The sequence below is a fragment of the Cynocephalus volans genome, chromosome 16 (assembly GCF_027409185.1).
Source record: "Cynocephalus volans isolate mCynVol1 chromosome 16, mCynVol1.pri, whole genome shotgun sequence".
NCBI classification, from domain to species: Eukaryota; Metazoa; Chordata; class Mammalia; order Dermoptera; family Cynocephalidae; genus Cynocephalus; species Cynocephalus volans.
Window position 1 is genome coordinate 43,603,283 of NC_084475.1, and position 18,787 is coordinate 43,622,069.

Genomic DNA, 18,787 nt, shown 5'->3' on the forward strand with positions numbered 1-18,787 from the left:
GAAAGCAGTAGTGCAAAGTTAGTTGAGATATTTATAGCAAAGTGTACCACCAAGGCTTAACAGGATGGTGCCCATTTTCCAAAACTTAGTTTTATTATGTGATGTGGCCTAGGAGATTTTGGAGGACATGCACCAGAGGAAGTATTGGCTACTTATGTAATCTATATACCTTGACACTAGGGGAATTAATAGGACAAAACAAGAAGAATGGGGCAAAAAAAGAAAGAAAAAAAATGAGCAACTACAGATCAGGTTTCCATAAAGTAAGTTTCCTCTTGATTTAAACTAAGTCAAAGGTGCCCTGATTTTTTTTTTAACTAGAGGCCTGTGGGACCAGTGGCAACCCAGATTGTCCCTTTTAATTCAGAACCCATTTAAAACCACCAGACACTTAAATAGACCTTACTTTGAACTTCTTCGTGCAGGATCTAAAACCACTGGTAAAATTTCTGGAGTCATTTACCTGCTTTCCCTTCGTAGAAATTTCTGTCACTGGGTCTTTATGGGCACACCTTGCATCTCCTGAAATCCCGATTGCCACCTAGGTATGAAACAACTTCAAGTGATGATTCCAGCTCAGATGAAAGCTCTTCTTCCGAGTCAGATGACGAGTGTGATGTCATTGAGTGTCCTCTTGAAGAGGAGGACGAAGAGGAGGACGAAGACACTCGGGGAGTGGCAGAAGGGCACCATGCAGTTAATATTGAAGGTTTCAAGTCCACCAGGGTGGAAGATGAAATGCAGGTTCAAGAATGTGAACCTGAGAAGGTGGAAATCAGAGAGAGGTGTGGTACATTCCCCTTCCCTCCCCAGACCCCTCCTGTGTTTAATGTACTCTGGTGGTAGAGTTGGCTAGTTCGGAGATTTTGCAATTATATCCATTTCTTTGGTCTTATCTTTCCGTCAGAAGTATGCACATCTTGTCAAGATACTAATAAATACAAGTGCAGAGTGTGGTAACTCCTAGATCTCTTCTGGTGACGAGAGAGAATAGCTAGATATCTAGTCACCTTTGTTTTCTGAAACTTTAATTTTACCTGTGGAACCACCATCCACTAAAACTCCCATTGTTTGAACACTTCAGCTTATTTTTAGACATATATGAATTTTTTGGTGACCAGCACACTTTAGGATTTCAGGTTTTATCTTTAGCCATTTATCTTGATGCAGGTGTCAATACTATTATTAAAGGGTCATTGTGTGCATTAGGAATAGCTGGTTGGCCTCAACCAAAGATCACATTTATTGTGAAGATGATGTCACATGTCTGTATTTTGTTGCTCATTTAGTGAAGAGGAACACACCAAGGATGGATTCAAGAATATCATAAATAGCGGCTAAAATAAAATATCAAATACTCTCGTTGGCTGAAACAGGTGCCTGAAAATGTAGTAAGTTTTAAAGATTGTTAGCAAATATGGATTTGATGTTCATAAAACAGGAAAGAATAGAATAGAAAAGATGGAAATTTCAGTATGGTTTTTCACTGTGTGAAATATACATAGAGCATTTCAGAAAACTTACCTCTATTAATTTGGCAAATGAAAGTTTAACACAAGGTAAGTGTTTTTAGTTTATATTTCTAAGTGTTTTCAAATGGCTCAATATATTATCTGGTTTTATTAACAGCTTTATTGAGATATAATTTATATACTATATGTTATCTGATTTTTAAGTTTAATTTTTCATATGGGTTAAACACTTCAGATGTATAGTTTACTAGGCAGCATAACGGATATGTGATAATTCAGACCTCTTCAGCTCCTTAAAGGTAAAAATATCCTTAAGAACTTAGAATAGGAGCAAAACAATCTCTAAATGTTATCCCATAATGTCATAAAGGCCAAACTAGGGAAGCCGGAAGCTATCCTCATGAAAAGACCTTGAGCTCTGGCTGGAGGTGTTGGCTCTGTATGGTGGCATCAATCCTAGGACGGCCTAGGAACAAATACGCTACCTCCAGCCAGGCACCTTGCACCATCACAAGCTGCTTAGGCTGGCTTAAAGGGTTATAGGGTTTGAAATATAAACAACTTTCTTTTTTTGATCAATTATGAGCTCTCTTTATTTTTTCTCCTCTATTAGGTATGAGTTAAGTGAAAAGATGTTGTCTGCATGCAACTTACTGAAAAATAATATAAATGATCCCAAAGCGTTGACCAGCAAAGATATGGTGAGTCTGATTTACAGACACTGTTCCCAGTCTGTACAAAGTGCCCTAGTGGGCACCATTGTCAAGGCCATCTGTAGCCTGTCCCTGAGCTGTTGTTGCTTGCATGATTCTCCCCTGAACTATTTCTAGCATGAGTAGGCAGAGTGAGCATCATGCCACCCAGCTCCCCTGATCACACTGTAAGTGTTTCCCTGAGGCCCAGCTTCAGATGTCCTTTACGCACCCTGTACTTTTCTTGTGGCAGAGGCATCTGTGAGGCACATACTTGCAGACTGAAGGGAGGACTAATTGCAATCAATTGTCTTTTTTTTATACCTTCTTCTTCTGTTTACAAAACCTTATGATCCAGGGAGTAGCATCCCAGATTTTTTTTTAAGTTAGCATATGTTTTTTAAAAGAAACCTGTCTGGGCTGAGGTCAGCATTCCTTTCAATTATGAAACTGCATATTATGTTCCGATGTGGAATGCAGGCGGCCACTATTTTTAAACATAAAAATAACTACACTTGTCATCTTCTCACAGTTTGAGACTCAGAAGTAAATAGCAAAGAGATGTGGTTGCCTTAGTGATCGTGAATGGCACAACAGAGGACACATAAATATTTCTACAGCAGTTTTTAATCTGATGCCGTTGCCAAGCATGTCACTATCTCATGCACTGAAGTTTTTATGTGCAGATTATTTCATAGGCAGACCAACCCTCGGTTGCTAGCTCTGTCTTCAGTGCATGGAGAAAACGTAGTTTCTTGTGTTAATTTAGATAGTAATGTGCATTTGAATCTTTGCATGTCAGCAATAGATTTACTATGATGTCTTATGCTGAAGAAATTGTCAGCAGCTGTAAAAAAGTTGATTTACAAGGCTCATAAGATTATAAAGTTATGAAATCAAAATGTTAGTACTTGAAGGGACTTCAGGAATTATCTAACCCTGGAAAGGCAGATAGTTTTCCTCTTGCATGACAAGCCCAGTCTGAAGGTCATGGCTCCAGTGCACTCTGTTTGGAAGAGTTGGAGATGGCCATCACAGGCCCAAGCAGAAGTGCACAAGTGTGGTGCCCTCTGTTCTAGTCCAGCCCACTTTAACTGAGGCCTTAAAGATGACCTGCCTTGCAGCTATTAGTTAGTGGTAGGACTAGATTATACCTGTCTTGAGTACTGGTCCAGATTTTATTTATCCCAACTAAAATATATTGCCTTATATGGCATTTTTAAAAAATTATGATATATTTTAATATTTTTGATATTGCTATAGAAACTTAAATTCATCAGAGACAGCTGAGTCTTGACATTCAGTATGCTGAAAAAAGAACATGGCAGTGACATTTGTAGAAAGAAATACTAAGTAAATTTCCTGGTTGAGGGGAAACAGAACTGCATGTTGAAATTTATCAATACAAACTAAATGCCTGGCTATATCTTGGTCACAAATAATAAAACCATGAAATGTCAGTGCAGTATTAGTAAACCACTAGGTTTAACCTGAATTTAAAACTGGTGCTTTAGGACCCCAGATTTTACAGCTGTATTATACTTTTTCTTTAAGTGTTCTCAAAATACTAGGTTATGTGGTCTTCAGGAAAGATTTTACATTTCTGTATTATCCGAATTGCTGAGCGTGGTTCATGCACATATTCTGTGATCAAGACATTTTTTGCTGACTGAATTTTCGTTTAGTGTAAAAGTGTTTAAATTATTGTGCTATGAAAAGTCATGGGCATGTAAATAATCACAATGCCAGGGCCAGATAATCATATCAGGACACTGGTTATTTAACAGTAACAGAGTTAGGACAGCCAGAGGACATAATTTCCATTCTTTCTGTATAATGACTCCAAAGAAATAGAAATCTGAATGTGTAAAAGACTGAGCAGAAGAAAAGAAAAAGTTGCATTAGTTCTTTCCTAGCCAGGACCCTTTTAGAGTGACCCAAAACAGGATTGAATAGGTTAAATCTGAGTAGTCAGTAACAGGAAGATAAAGAGATGAGAGCTCTATAATCCTAACCCCACCTTTTCTATAGAAAGAGGCAACCTTGGGTTTTGGTGCTTTTGACATAGGCTTTCCATCTTTCTTTGGTACATTTTAAAATTTTTAAAGAGTGAGAAAAGCACAAATCAATGGTAAACTTGTATAAAAGAAGGCCCATGGAAAAAGTATTGTAGTCATCCCCATCACCAGCACTGGCTACGCCCTGTCTACATTACCTGAAACTTCATGTGATTCATGTTTGACTTGTTCATCCACGAAACAAGCTCCACGTTCATGTGGCCACAGCCCAAGGAAATCAGAGTGGGCTGATGATCAGAGGTAGATGATCCTAATGAGAAATGTAGTTTGTTCCAGACCTGCCTTTTATTCCTTTTCCATGGCTGAATATTTGTATTTGGGATTGGGGTGGGAATCGGGTTGGCTACCCACTTATGGTCTCCCAGCCTAGTGCTGTGGAGGAGTTGAAGGAGTTGAGGTTGGTCTGGATAGAAAGTAAGCGGCATAAATGTGAGCTAATTAATTTCTTCCTGATTTCTAGGAAAATCATTTGCAAGACCAGCATAATTATACTTGTATAATATTAATAGCTTGATAGTAAATCAAGTCAGGCCTAAGTGTTTTAACCTCATCACAAATACTGTGAATAGAAGATCTTATCCCCATTTTGCAGGGGAGGAAACTAAGACACAGAATAAGTGAATTTCCTGGGGTCGTGTAGCTCATTTGTAGCAGAGCCTGACTTTGAGCCTCAGGGGTCTGGCTCCAGGCTCATTCCTCTTGTCCAGTGCTGTAGGGCCTCTTTTATAGAAATTAGAATGTACACATGGTTTAAAATCAGGAGAGGTGTCCCATTTTGGTGTTTGAGGCTTCCCTTAGGGCTCTGGGTTTTGTTTGTTGTTTTTGGGAGCAGACTCTAAGTGCATGTACTTTGACTATAAAAGGCCTGGTACTTGGGCTTTCAGCTGGGTCTCAGAAAGGTCTATAAATAGAAGAACTAAAGGCCACTTGGTATCTTGGCAGAGGTTCTGTCTGAACACCCTCCAGCATGAGTGGTTCCGTGTGTCCAGTCAGAAGTCAGCCGTTCCCGCCATGGTGGGGGACTACATAGCGGCTTTTGAGGCCATCTCCCCGGACGTCCTCAGCTATGTCATCAACATGGCTGATGGCAACGGCAACACGGCCCTCCACTACAGCGTGTCTCATTCCAACTTCGAGATTGTGAAGCTGCTGCTGGACGCCGGTACGTTCGTTGACTGCCCCCATCTCTTCTCTAACAGCACTTGGACTGTGACTCATCTTGAGGAAGCTGGTTGAGCCACTCCTGAATTCTCTGACTATCCTAAAATCCTTTTCTTTGCTTTTCTGCATGATGTGACAAGAATATTGTTCTTGAGTCATTCATGGGAGGCTTGAAGTTTAAACAAAACTGGGTGACGCAGATTCCAGATCTGTTTTGAAAGGTTTTGAGGATGTTCTTGCTGCAGGTCAGCTGCATTTAAGTGAGGTGTATCCCTGGTAATGAACATGACTCACACTGCCGCCCGAGCTGAACCACGTGGGCTTGGCTGGTTGGCTCTGAGGACACAAAGTGCTGCTCATTGGCCCCCAGTTATAGCTTTGGTGCTTGTGGATCTCTCTATGTATCCTTGTTTCACAGGCACCGTCCAACTGTCTTGCAGAAGTGTGTGGTTAGCCAGGATGGACACTGAGCAAAGCCACTGTAACAGATTATGGTAGAATTATCACCATTCCTGCTAAAATACACTCTGCTATGGGGAATCAGCATAGAGCAAAGGGAGTGTTATTCTTACATCTAAATCATAATAATGGAAATAGTAGAAATTTGTTGTCCCAGAATATAGCCAGTGGATGTCTTAAACATTAAGTGAGAGAGAGGTACGTAGAAGGGTCCCCTTGAGAAATTGTGAGCTTTCAATTTTTTGTTCAAATGGAGCAGCCCACTGATACAGATAGCCCCCAAATCACTTATGTTTATTTTTGTAATACATATTTTTGCCTCTACTATACAACTGATACAGTATTCATAGTACCTCAGCCTAATTCATGAGGATACAGTGTGAACCCCTGATTTAGAATATGCAATAAAACTGTCTAGTTTTGCTAAATTGTCTCTTGACCCACTGTTCAATTACTTTTACTGTTTTGGGGATGTTGGATTAATGCAGAGAAGAAATCCAAGCAGATTTATCCTTCTTTTCTCCTCTAAATTTGCTCGTTCCCTATTTTAGGGGCCACATTAGGATATAACTTCTTCCATCTCACAAAAAGGAATTTCAAGCCTCCTTCCCTTCAGACTTTCCAGACTATAAACAGAGCTGGCGATAGTATCAGCCCAAGTTATTGTTTAAACAGAGAAGTGGATAATATCCAGGAAAGCTGAAAACAAGTTTTCAGGATTACTCCTGAAAGGAAAAATTTAATATACCCTTGGAAAATTAGAGTGGATAAGATTTCTTAAAAATTAAATGATTTTAATGCCATCTTTGGATGGTTTTGATTAATTACTTTTCTTTTTTTACTGCTCACCATTATGGGCTGAGATTCTGGCTGCATAAAGTGTGAACCTAGAGTGCTTCAGCATCTGTGAAGGACAAAGTCCTAGATACTGAGAGCCTCAGAGAGCACATGTATTCACCTGCTTCTCCACCACATAATTTTTTCCTTTTCCACGTAAAAATGATTTACTTTTGTAAATGCCATGATGTCCTTAGTATGCAGTTGTTTGGGACCTCAAGGGAAGTTTTCATGGTACCTTCTCTTCTCTCTCCTTTATGATAGACACATCCTAAACATTTTAACTTAATATTTGGTCACATATAAAAGCTACTCCCTAACACTCACCATTCCTGTCATTTTATTAGAAAGTGCCGAAGGAACTTATAAATGCCTGGAGGATAATTTAACCCCTGAAGACTCCTTCAGAATCACAGGAATAGAAAAGGTCTGGTTCATTGAGTCTGTTAGTCCCTGGCAGTTTCTTACAGGGCTACTGCTTTTGTTCTCGGAACACAAGTCCTAGAGTTAGATGTTATGTGATTGGGATTCTGCTTTTAAGAACCCAAACATGTCAGAGCAGTAGTAAATTCAGGGTCTCAGAATGAGTAGTGTTTCGATAAGTGGGTAACGCCATATTTCGTGTTCCATACCCACGCCTTTACAAACCCTTCTTTTATTTGTGGCCCTCACTGCCTGCTTCACTCCAAAACAGTGATTTCCTAAACACAGCTGAATGTCTAGATCCCACGTTGCTGTTTATTCTCCAAAGCAACCATTACTGAGAAGAACCTCACAGACCTCCAGGCTTTTACAGTTCAACCACCAGTTGCAAACAAGACGTGCTGCAGAAGCTTGCTATCATTTCTTTTGCTTCAGGCCTCATGAAATAGAAATGTTTTTTGTTTGTTTGTTTGACATAAACAAATCGCTCACATTTCCTTCCGAGTCACTCTTGGTCTCTGACCCCCTGATGCCATTTCACTGGGCTCTTCTGAACACCATTCCTTCTGTTCCCACGCACAACTGCTGCTGTCAGGGGATGGCTTCTCTCTGAGGAGGCTCATTTCTTTGCAGACGTGTGTAACGTCGATCACCAGAACAAGGCAGGCTATACCCCCATCATGCTGGCAGCTCTCGCTGCTGTGGAGGCAGAGAAGGACATGCGGGTCGTGGAAGAACTCTTCGGCTGCGGGGACGTGAACGCCAAAGCCAGCCAGGTCAGCGCACTTGCTTCCCATGCTCCCTAAAGTGGCTCAGACTGCCTGCAGCAGACAGGCCTGCCGGGACTTCTGGGACGGAGCCGGCATTGACACTGTGCCTCCCACCATGGCGCGCTTGCTCGATGGCCCACCTGCGTCCAGGAGCTGCCTGGGTCCTTGCTGACCAAACGCACCAGTGGAATGTGGGCCTAAATTTTACATTGGAAATGCTCCCTCTGCCTTGCCTTGCCTCTGCTTGCAGACTTTGCAGGGAGACCATGTAAGGCTGCTTGCATATCAGCAACTGGGGTCCCATCATACACCTGGGGGGTGACTACTGCTTCCTGACTGTCTCTGGGTTGTAGGGTCTTCATGCCAGGTACAGAGTGTCCCAAGTTCACAGCTTGACTTTTAAACATCTTCTGAACTTTCCAGCACCCTGTTGATGAGACAGGTCCTCCAAGCTAAAGTGAAAACTTGACTCCTTACCTTATGATCTTCCTCAACTCATAGCTCACAAGAAACTAGCTTCTCAGGCCTGCCACCATCTGCCCCAAGTAATTCCAAGTCCCCTTTTTCCCTTCTGGCACCACACTCCTTCCTTTCCCCCAGCACAGACCCACTCTGGGCCACCCTCACCGGCGGGGCATGCGCTCCTGAAGTCTGCTGTCATTTCTTCCCCAGGCGGGGCAGACGGCCCTCATGCTGGCTGTCAGCCACGGACGCATAGACATGGTGAAGGGCCTGCTGGCCTGTGGGGCTGACGTCAACATCCAGGACGACGAGGGCTCCACGGCCCTGATGTGTGCCAGCGAGCACGGCCATGTGGAGATCGTCAAGCTGCTGCTGGCCCAGCCAGGCTGCAACGGCCATCTGGAGGACAATGTAAGCTGTCTCCATTGACCTCCGGGCCAGGGGCCTAGGGGCTCAGGGAGGGAGCCTCAGAGTGCTGTTGGGCAAGAGGGAGAGAGCAAATCCTCCTTTATTCTCCTCGTGGATTTGCATTGCCATCTAGGCCGCCTCCCTTCACAGCCCAGCTTGGCAGCATGTACTATGTGCAAGCTAATATGTAACTAAAGCCAAAGGCAGAAAGATAAATAGACCCCACCCCAAAATTCACAAAAGGAAGAGGGTGACTTAATGGGCATGTTTGAGAACCACCGCACTACAGGGGAATAAACAGGCTTATGCCACAGAATCAAATTCAGTGTAGGCCACTCCTAATAAATCCACTAGCAAGAGAGAGCCGGGTCACCGGTCTATCTGGAAATCCAGATTATGAGTCATTAGAAGCTGAGGTTATTAGGTGGCTGAAATTAGTCCCATTATAGTGAAACACTTTCTCACCCAGATGAAGTGAAGGCAGGTGATCCATTGTGGCCTGTCCCAGTGAGTGACTGTGACATTTCCTCAGCCTGAGGATCCAGAGCATCTTGGCTTCTTTAAGCAAGTTTTCCTCATCTGCTCCATCTGTTCCCGTCACCATCACTCTAATCTCCTCACCCAGTTCCCAAGCTGTCCCCATTCCCAGACAACCCCTTGACTGGGAAACCTTCTACAGAAAGGGGATCCTTCTGGGGTCTCCAGCCAAAGGGGAGGAGTACTGAGAGGGGAAAGCACAGGCCCTAGCATTTTGATAGTGAAACACTTCAAGGGTCACAAAGGATGGACTGGGTTGGTTCTGTGTTTGAAAGTTTACCTCTGGGGAGCACAGGTTTGGACCAGCACTTTGCTTAGCTCAAAACACCAAAAAGTTAGAGGGAAAACGTCTTCCTTTGCATTAAACTTCAGATCCATCTGGGCCCAGGCCAGTAGGAGGAGCAAACCAGTGGAGGTCTTTGCACGCTTCAAGGGCCGACTAGCTTCTGTGGTCAACTACCTCCACAGGACAGCAAGCAAGCCCCATTGTTCAACTCCCTTAATGTCCCTTGACCCTTGATGGAGGGAGAGTATGCAACTTACCTTTCCTCAAGAACGGTTTATGTTCGATGTGTTTGGGGTTTTGTTTGTCTGCTTTTACTTGTACTCTCTTTCAGCTTAGAATACCTTGTAGATAGAGTAGTAAGAGGCCACAGGGCCACAGTGACTTCCCAAAGTCCTGGCCACCTCAGCTAATCGCCTGCTTCCTTATCCTTTAAAGGAATAGGAGAACATGCACCTGGCTTCTGGAAGAAAAGCAGCTCCCAGAATTCTCAGCGTGGGAGGGAACGACCATGAGATTCAAACCACATAAATTCACATTGTTTCCTGCTACTAAGGAGCAGAGGGGAATCCTTACTTTAAGACTAGACAGAAAATAAGTTGTGCTGCTCTTTGCCTTGATAGTCCTTTGTATCAGCCTAAATCCCTGCAATTTAACAGCAATCAAGCAATTAACTGAATTTTTTTGTCCCATAGGTAATATTTCCCCTTATATTTCCCTAAGATACATATATGCAAGCCTCCAGGATCAATGCTTACATGTAGATGTTAGCTGTAGCATTAAACAGAGGTGGTTTGGGCTTCGGGATCACAGTTTCCTCCCCAAGAGGAAAGTTAAGAGGTTTTGGCAAATTGCAGGGCCTCAAAACACACACCATGACACTTGTCCTGTCACTAGTAATTATAAGAGAAAAAAGGAACCAAACTATGTTTCTGTCCCCACCTTCTCCTGCTGCCGCCGTCTGGTGGGCAGAATGGTTGAATAAGAGGTCTTCATGGGGGCCTGCATTTTTTTGAGGAGGTGCAGTGTGCAGGCCACCATACCACATACTGTGAGGCAGAGACAGGGAGCGGGATAGTTTCCTGGCCTGTGATTCCTAGAGGCTGCAGGCTTGCCTCACTGATCTTCACATCCTCAGGCCTCAACACTTGGAAGGACACAAAAGTTTCCTAAATGACTGAACTATAGTTGGGGAACCTTAGCAAAACACTGGGGGGTGGGTTTTTTTTGCCTTTTGGCTGTCTGGAAGTTTAAGAAACCCAACCTGGCTTATTCTTTCCATCTCCCCTTAAGGATGGCAGCACCGCGCTCTCGATAGCCCTGGAGGCAGGACACAAGGACATCGCCGTTCTTCTGTACGCCCATGTCAACTTCGCAAAAGCCCAGTCTCCGGTCAGTGTTGTGCATTTGGCATTTGTACATAGGCTGAAATCCACCACACTGGCGGACCCCCTTCCTCGGGGAATTGACAGGCGACGCAGGTTTTATGTTGATTCTGAAAGTGGAAGTTTTAGTCTGGAGCTTAAGAGTTCATCATTTCTGTCCCACCCCAAAGGCCAGGAGAGCTGATTTTGAGCAGAGGCCGGGCCCTGCTTGTCCTTGGGAGACAGATGCTCCCACATCCGCATATGAAGGGTTTTGTTCTGTTCAGAATTATCCAAATGGCATCCTGAGCCCATGGATACATAGCACTACGTTCCTGGCATTGCTCCTAAAGTGGACAGTGGGCAACCTATAGTCCCAGAGTTTACTGTCCTGACTTCCCAGGACAGCTAGGCATGGCTCTGCTGAGCCCAGCTGGCCTTAGAGACGTGCCTGCTGCTGGTGGACATCTGTCCCATGTTCTTGGCTAGAGATCTCCTGGCTCTGGCTCATGGGTGGTTGTCAGCTGTGGTGGACAAGATCCTACGTCACAGGGACACATCTGCCTATGGTCACTTTTAACCCCCATTTTTCTTCCTTTCCTGGTCTCTAGGGCACCCCTAGGCTTGGAAGGAAGACGTCACCTGGTCCCACCCACCGAGGTTCATTTGATTGATTATGTGCAAATAGCGCTCCATGTACATGCCACCATTAAGCTGCTAATTGTTCCTGATGGGGTGACAGATACTGAATGTATATGTATTGTGTCTGGGCTCACCAGCAAACAGAAGTATAATGCCACGGGCTCAAGGCCGAAGCTTTCACAGTGGGAGTGGAGCCAGCAGGAGACTGTTGACCTGGGCAGGTGTCTGCCATCTTCTGTCTGTGTAGGACACACTTTAACCCGTCTCTGTGGCCACCAAATCTCTGCTCTGTTATGTACAGTTGTAGGAAACTGTAACCTGACCTTTTCCTTTCTTCACCACTCCCACCACAAAGAAGTGTCAGGTTCTAACTGGCATCGGGTTTTTTAAATTTTCCACAAATATGAGGGTACTTCAGAAAGTCCATGGAAAGATTTGTATTATCTTTTAGTTCTGTTTTTCCATGAACTTGTTGAAGTATCCCTGTATTTATATTTATTAAATGTGGAACCATTGGAATGCTCTTCCAAAATTCCATTCCAGGATGGTGGTGTCGATTTTTCTTTGTCTTTATTATTTTAAAGTAAGGAAGTTGAGGTGACCTTGATCATCAGCAACTTGGGCCTGGGCTGGAAGTTTCTGGTTTAAAAATAGAAGATGGAACTCTCTAAAAGTATAAAACTTACAAAAGGAAATATTTTCAGTTGGTTTTATCAAGGTGGATGTATTATATGACTTTTTATATAAAAGGTATCTATATGAAATTGACACAGTATTTTCAATTTTTATATTCCACAGTAATTAAAGACACAAAGAACTACATGTAACGTTACCATATTTTTATTAATAAATAATTGCACAGCCCTGTCTGTAATGATAAAGGTTGAATTGTGTTAGAGGAATCGGCTATATATTTGCCTCTAGAAAAACAGTGTAGTTCTCTTTGTATTTATGGATTCCTTTATACCATGTCACATCTACTTTCATCCCGTATGTATTTAAATGTTTGAAGTGCCTTAGACTCTTGCCATATTTTCAAAATAAAATTTCATTAAGCTCTTTTCCTTATCCCTGCTTCATCTGTGACAGCTGTCTGCCCTGTCCTGTTGACTTACAGCAGCAGCAGCAAACACTGACGGATGGATGGAGCGGCGAGGGAGAGTGTGCGCTAGGCTGGTCTCGGGCTCCACTAGGGAGGAGCTGTCTTCTAAGAGCACTTTGCCATTTCCACAGCCTGGCTCATGCCTGAGGTTGCACTTCAGGAGGCTGAAATTTAAGACCTTATTAGGCAAACAGCTCATTGGGCAGGTAATCTCCAAGGGGAGCTTCTGAATCAATTCTCAGGTGCAGAGGTGCTAGTCCTTGACTCTGATTTTGGGTGCAACTGCTGGGTGACTGGTTGAGATGTGTAGTGACAAGAAAGGAGAGATGAAGCCAGACAGGCTTTTTACTTAAGCGTGCTGTTGGCCAGACACATCTGTCTTCAAGTGCTTTTTAAAAAGTAAAGGGAATTGGGACTTTCTCATCAAAATGAAGAAGCGTGACAGCCAAAATTAAATCTAGATGTTTTGGCACAGTTGCTGGTGGTGAATTTTAACCAAGGTCATTTGTGAGAACCAGGTGCACTGGAAAAATATCACCCAGGCTTTTCTTTAAACATTGCTTCCTCCCTCCCTTTTTAAAATTAAACATTACTGAGCTCAGGAAAGAGGCCAGAGGATAGACTTTTTCTGGAGGTGTTTCTTCATAGTGCCTGTTTCACAGGGTGGAGGTTTGCATCTTGTAGAGAAACACGTGAGGGAGCTGGGAAAGCAGTGCTGGCGACCAGGCAGACCCGGACAGTAACAGACTGCTCTCCTGGTACCACGCCAGGGGCCTCTGCGACACGAGGGACGTCGTCTTCCACGAACTGTGAAAGTGAGGTCACAGCTACCTGGAGTCAGGAGCTTTTCTTTCCCTCCCAGAACAGATCTGCTAGCCTTGGGATTCAGGCTAAATTTCAGTTCCGGTGGTTATTCACGCCCAAGTTCCCAAAGATTCGAAATGGCTGTGTGTGTGTGTGTGTGTGTGTGTGTGTGTGTGTGTGTGTGTGTGTGTGTGTGTGTGTGTGTGTGTGTGTGTGTGTGTGTGTGTGTGTGTGTGTGTGTGTGTGTGTGTGTGTGTGTGTGTGTGTGTGTGTGTGTAATATTGCAAATGCACGAGAAAGTGAATCCCTACATCTGCGTTCTGCCATTCAGATTTCTTCTGCTAAATTTTGAAAAATAAAACGAGTGCTTGTTTTATCTTTGAGTGAGGTCTTATACAATATGTATCTAACCTCTGGGCAACGTGCACTGGCTTGTGCCTTGTTTGCTCTCGTAACACTGGGCACTTAGAACGCTTTTTATCTTGAGATCTCAGCACACCGTATAAACAAGCCTGGTTATCCTCATTGGTACAGCTGCGATTCATCGAGGCACAAGTCCATAAAGGGATGTGTGACAGGAGGCTTGGGCAAAGTCCCCAAGTGAGGCTAGCATAGGGTTGGGGACTCCTGATTTTATTTTCCTGCTTAAGAGAAGGATAAAACTTTAGGTGACGGAGAGCCAATTTCCCAGAAACCCTTGCCCTGGAAATTGAGCAGCTGAAGGCTGGAATCCACCCCAAGACAACAGGAATGGAGCAGCGGGAACTTCGAGACTTTAATGTTAAGAAAGTAAAACTGCAACTTGTCCTGCCACTGTTATGACTAAACTGACAACTGAGCCTCTCACTACAGGAAGCAGGCGGGGTGGGGGTCGGGCTGATTCTGGAGAAACTTACCTGGAACACTCTATCTAGAATTAGTCCTCCAAATAAATGAAGCAGTAACAGCCCAGCTCTGTGAGGAGGTGAAGGAAAAGATTCACTTGGGAAAATGCTCCCAGAGCTGTCTGCCTGCTCAGCTGCTGTCACACATGTGCTGAACCAACTCCTCCTCCCATCCCCATAAGCAGAGAAACATGGACCCCTAGCAGCCATGGTGCCGGCCCATGTCGAGCCCTTTCCTGTGTGCTGTCAATACTCTAAGAACAATTTTATCCCTCACTTTTGTAATACTGAAATACTGCAGGTATGTGACAGTCCTGGCAGACAGAATCAAGTGAGAGAAGTGCTATTTTTCCCTCAAAGGAAATAATAACTAACCATAATCTTTCTTTAGATTCTAATGGATTCTTTTGGGGGGGAGTCTGCTAAAAGTAGAAGTACTTTTATTTTTATGATGCTTTTGTGTAAGCGTTCCCTTCCCTTTTGGGGACAGGAGGAGGGGTCGGTTTAGTACGTGTGTGACGGGCTGAGCAGGCAGACAGCTCTGGGAGCATCTCTCCAAGTAAATCTCTTCCTTCTCCATCTGCACACGGAGCTGTACTGTTACTGCTCAGGAAGAAAGCTGTGAACTGTTGTTCTGGCTTTGGAATAAAGACAGTTTTCCATTTTCTTTCTTATTAACAGCTGAATGTTTTTTAAGCCCTCGGCTTTAGCTAGAAACTATCTAATTCTACTTTCTGCGTAAGGAAATTACTAATCATATGTTTGCTCTGCTCCTATTCAGCATGGCTGTAATTGAGAAGATAGCTGATTATAAAAATATATTTAAAGTACATTTTGTTAAAGATTATTACCGCAAAAGGATGTGGTTGAGCTGCTAGCCACAGTGCTCCAGAGCTGCACATGCTGGACCTCCATCCCCACCGACATCGCAGACTGCTAGTTCCTAGGGTGGAATGAGACCATCACAATTAGCTCTTTAAGTAAGAAAGGTGGCGACGTCGCGGACTGCTCGTTCCTAGGGTGGAATGAGACCATCACAATTAGCTCTTTAAGTAAGAAAGGTGGAGTTAGCCAGAACTGGTAATGGTATCCTTAAGATGCCTATCCTGAATTCTGCAAGAATTTTGCAGAGAAGCTGGAAAGCAAAATATTTTTTATGGGCACATGCGTATGCAGAAATGTCTGATTTCAAGGACATTTGGGGAGGAGCTGGCATTTTAGGAAAACAGCTGCCTACTTCCTCTCCATTAAGCCCTTTGATGATTTAATAAGCGAGAGGATGAGAAATATGTCCCTAATTTCGAGATAACGCAACCTGTATAAGAAACACTCCTAAAGTCCAAACCGGTCTTGTATTTTAGCCAAAATAAGTTTTACAGTTGTTCTCCATTCCCCAACCCAGAAGGAACCAGTTCACTCAGCCCAGAACCACCTGGAAGGGTGAGGCTGTATGATTGAGAGGAAGAGAAAATACCTGAGCTGCAGACAGGCAGCTGCTACTTTGCAGCCAGCAGTATCAGGTAGCCCGATGCTATGTAAAGGTTGATTGTAGGAGACCAAGTGCCAGCAGGGCGGGCCACTTACTTCTCATGTGTCAAGCAGCAGAGATTCTGGCTGTGGTCCCATCTGCTCTGTTATGAAATACTGCATGTGCTTAACTAAACATGTAATAAAGACAATATTCATTAATTAGGTAGAGTCCCTGAGAGTTCAGAGAGCTCATGCCCCCACCCCTGCCTAAAATATGTCACCCTCTCACCCCCCGAGAAAAGCCAGTCTTCCAACAGGAAGCTCACTAGTATCCGCTTTCATGCTTGAGTTTGTAATGCCATCTGCCAGGCCTGAGGTTCCAGTGCCTGGCTGATAAATACTAGATGAATGGATAAGTGTAGAAAAATAATTGAAGTATGGTGTTGAGAGTCAGGAGAGAGTTACCCTTAGGTGGGGGAGGGAGCTCTAGAGCGCTGCTGAGCGCCTGGTAATGCTGCCTTTCTTAGCCTGTATGTTGGTTGCACTGTGTTCTCTTTGGGATCGTTCATTCTGCTGTTTACTCATAATTTATATGCTTTTCTGTATGTACATTAGCTTCATTTTTCAAGGTTTAAATAAATGAAAAGTTTGACCAAATAAGATCTTGGGGGGAGGGTGTAGATTTTGTAGATCTGAAGATCAATAGACACAAAAAGATTATGAATGTAAAAACTGGCAACTCTTGGCTCTGCTATTTCTTTAACGTCCTGTACATCTTTGCACAGGATGGGTGTTGTGGCTGGCTCATAAACTTGGGTAGTAGTCATCAGGGCTGTTCTCAGATACTTCAGTCTTTTTCTGGGCATAATGGAATAGGATGCACTTCCTGCCCACTTTTGACGTTAGGCTTGGCCATGTGACTTGCTTTGCCAGTGAAACATCTGCAGAAGTGACAGTTCCAGATGGGAGCTTTAAAAGCCAGAGTGCAGTTCACCATATCTGGCGATCATGGAAGCAAGTGTTGAAGGGACATTCCATCAGCGTCAGTCTCTGAGTGACAGCGTGGAGCAGAGTTCACTTGCTGACCTGTGGTACAGGTATATTATGAGCAAGAAATAAACCTTTATTATGTTAACTTGGGGAAGTTTCAGAGTGATTTGTTACCATAGCATAACTGAGGTTTTTATTGATGTAGAAGTTGGTTCCTGGAAGTTGGGTGCTGCTGTAACCAAATAGCTCAGTAGCTGATTTATGCACCACAAGGAAACTGTCATTGAGTGCTCAAACATAAAACACTGAAAACTGTTTTAATAATCCCAATAGTACCCAGAAAAGGTAATCCATTACCTACAATACATGTCTTAGGGCACTAAGGACTGAATCTCTTTGGGAACGACATGCCATTTCCTAAGTATCTTGGGAGGCAGATAAAAACTTGTGGCTCTCACACTTGAGTATACATCAGCATCCCCAGGAGGGCTTGTGACAACACAGATTGCTGGGCTCTACCCCCAGAGTTTCCACTTCAGTAGATCTGGGAAGAAATGCCCAAGAACCAGCATGTCTAACAAGTTCCCAGGTGTTGCTGATGCTGCTGGTCCAGAGACCCCACTTTGAGAAACATTGCTCTAGCAGGAGGTGGAAAAAGCAGACCTTCCTTCACCTTAACTACAAGTACCTGTAGTTGTATAGGATTCCTATGTGTCTGTATTCTTTCATCTTTTTGGGGTTTGCTTTTTTGCATTTTCCCCCCACAATGTCCAGTGATTGAGGTGACTGAGATTTAGAGTTAGCCTATTCCCTGTGGAACTTTTGCACCCCAATTTACAAAACAAGTTTTCCAAAGATGCCATTAACTAGTGTTAAGTCTCTCTTTTTACAGCTTGTTTAATATATCAAGTGTTTATAAATCCTGTATTCATCCAGAATCGGGTTTTAGAATTTGGCCAGAGACTTAACTTGAATCACTGCCGTCTTGTGAAAAAAAATGACCCACACATTTCATGTAGAAAGAAATCTCTTTGTGCTAATGCCGCTGAGTCTCTCTTTGTGTTGGTTCACACCCTTGTGCATACGCATTTAAAACCAGCATCTCCTCATCTCCTGGGGAAGCCTCAGTGAGGCACAGAGGCAGGGCTGCACTGCCGTCCCCTCAGCCGCTGCCTCTCAGTTACGTCCTATGTTCTCACTCCGCCATTGGGCAGGAGCACACAATGGTCTTCCTGTACAGAGCCAGGACAGCGGTCATTCTGGATGCCCACGCCAAGGTCTGGGAGACAGAGGCATCTGTGAGGGAAAGCCCGAAGGGCCCATGGGACCAGGTCCCAACTCCAGGGATCCCCTTGCCTAAAGACACATAGTGTGTGTCCGCAGCTCTGGAGTCAGAGACTGAGTTGAGATGGGTAAGGAGAGAGAAGAAATCAGTGTTTTGCTGGGAAACTGGAGGCAACTTGTTTATGTCTTTTCCTATCTATAAATTAATCTCAGAGAGACAAGACTTACTTTCAGAAAGCACCCTTCTTGAGACTGATTGATAGAAGGCCTTGAATGGCCAAAAGAGCATTAATGAAGAACTCCATATACTTCAATCATTGTCAGGATATATGGCCACATATACAACCAAATAGCCAGAAGCCTGGCGTCTATCTTGTACATCCTGCTATAGATTCTGGTCTGCATAATATTTTAAAAGGTAGAACAGGGTACTTTTACTTACCTTATATGTCAGGGACTCCAGCTGAGGAGGAGCACAGTTACCTTGAATTCATGAATGTTTTGCCAGGTTCTTGTCTGTGCTTCTAATCCATTTTAAAATTAGGAAGACCAGACACTGCCATTACCTACCACTAAGTTTTCTCAAGATTACCTTTCAACATTACCTGTACACACACTTACCTCTACATGTAGAGGAGTTTTTTCCAGATGCCCACATGGTGACT

At 43.7% G+C, this 18,787-nt stretch overlaps 1 protein-coding gene across 3 annotated transcripts in view; it reads left to right on the forward strand.

The window, feature by feature from the left end:
* Window positions 1–12,649, forward strand: part of KANK1 (KN motif and ankyrin repeat domains 1) — a 58,871-nt gene extending 46,222 nt beyond the window's left edge. For 2 of the 3 annotated variants that reach the window (XM_063080536.1, XM_063080538.1), the window contains exons 5-11: window positions 546–785; window positions 2,086–2,173; window positions 5,185–5,404; window positions 7,756–7,898; window positions 8,565–8,765; window positions 10,876–10,974; window positions 11,558–12,649. In XM_063080536.1, the coding sequence (XP_062936606.1) occupies window positions 546–785; window positions 2,086–2,173; window positions 5,185–5,404; window positions 7,756–7,898; window positions 8,565–8,765; window positions 10,876–10,974; window positions 11,558–11,620 (1,054 nt within the window). In that variant the 3' untranslated portion in view covers window positions 11,621–12,649. The remainder of the gene's footprint in view (window positions 1–545; window positions 786–2,085; window positions 2,174–5,184; window positions 5,405–7,755; window positions 7,899–8,564; window positions 8,766–10,875; window positions 10,975–11,557) is intronic. The other variant, XM_063080537.1, reaches the window with a different exon arrangement.
* The last annotated feature ends 6,138 nt before the right edge of the window (window positions 12,650–18,787 follow it).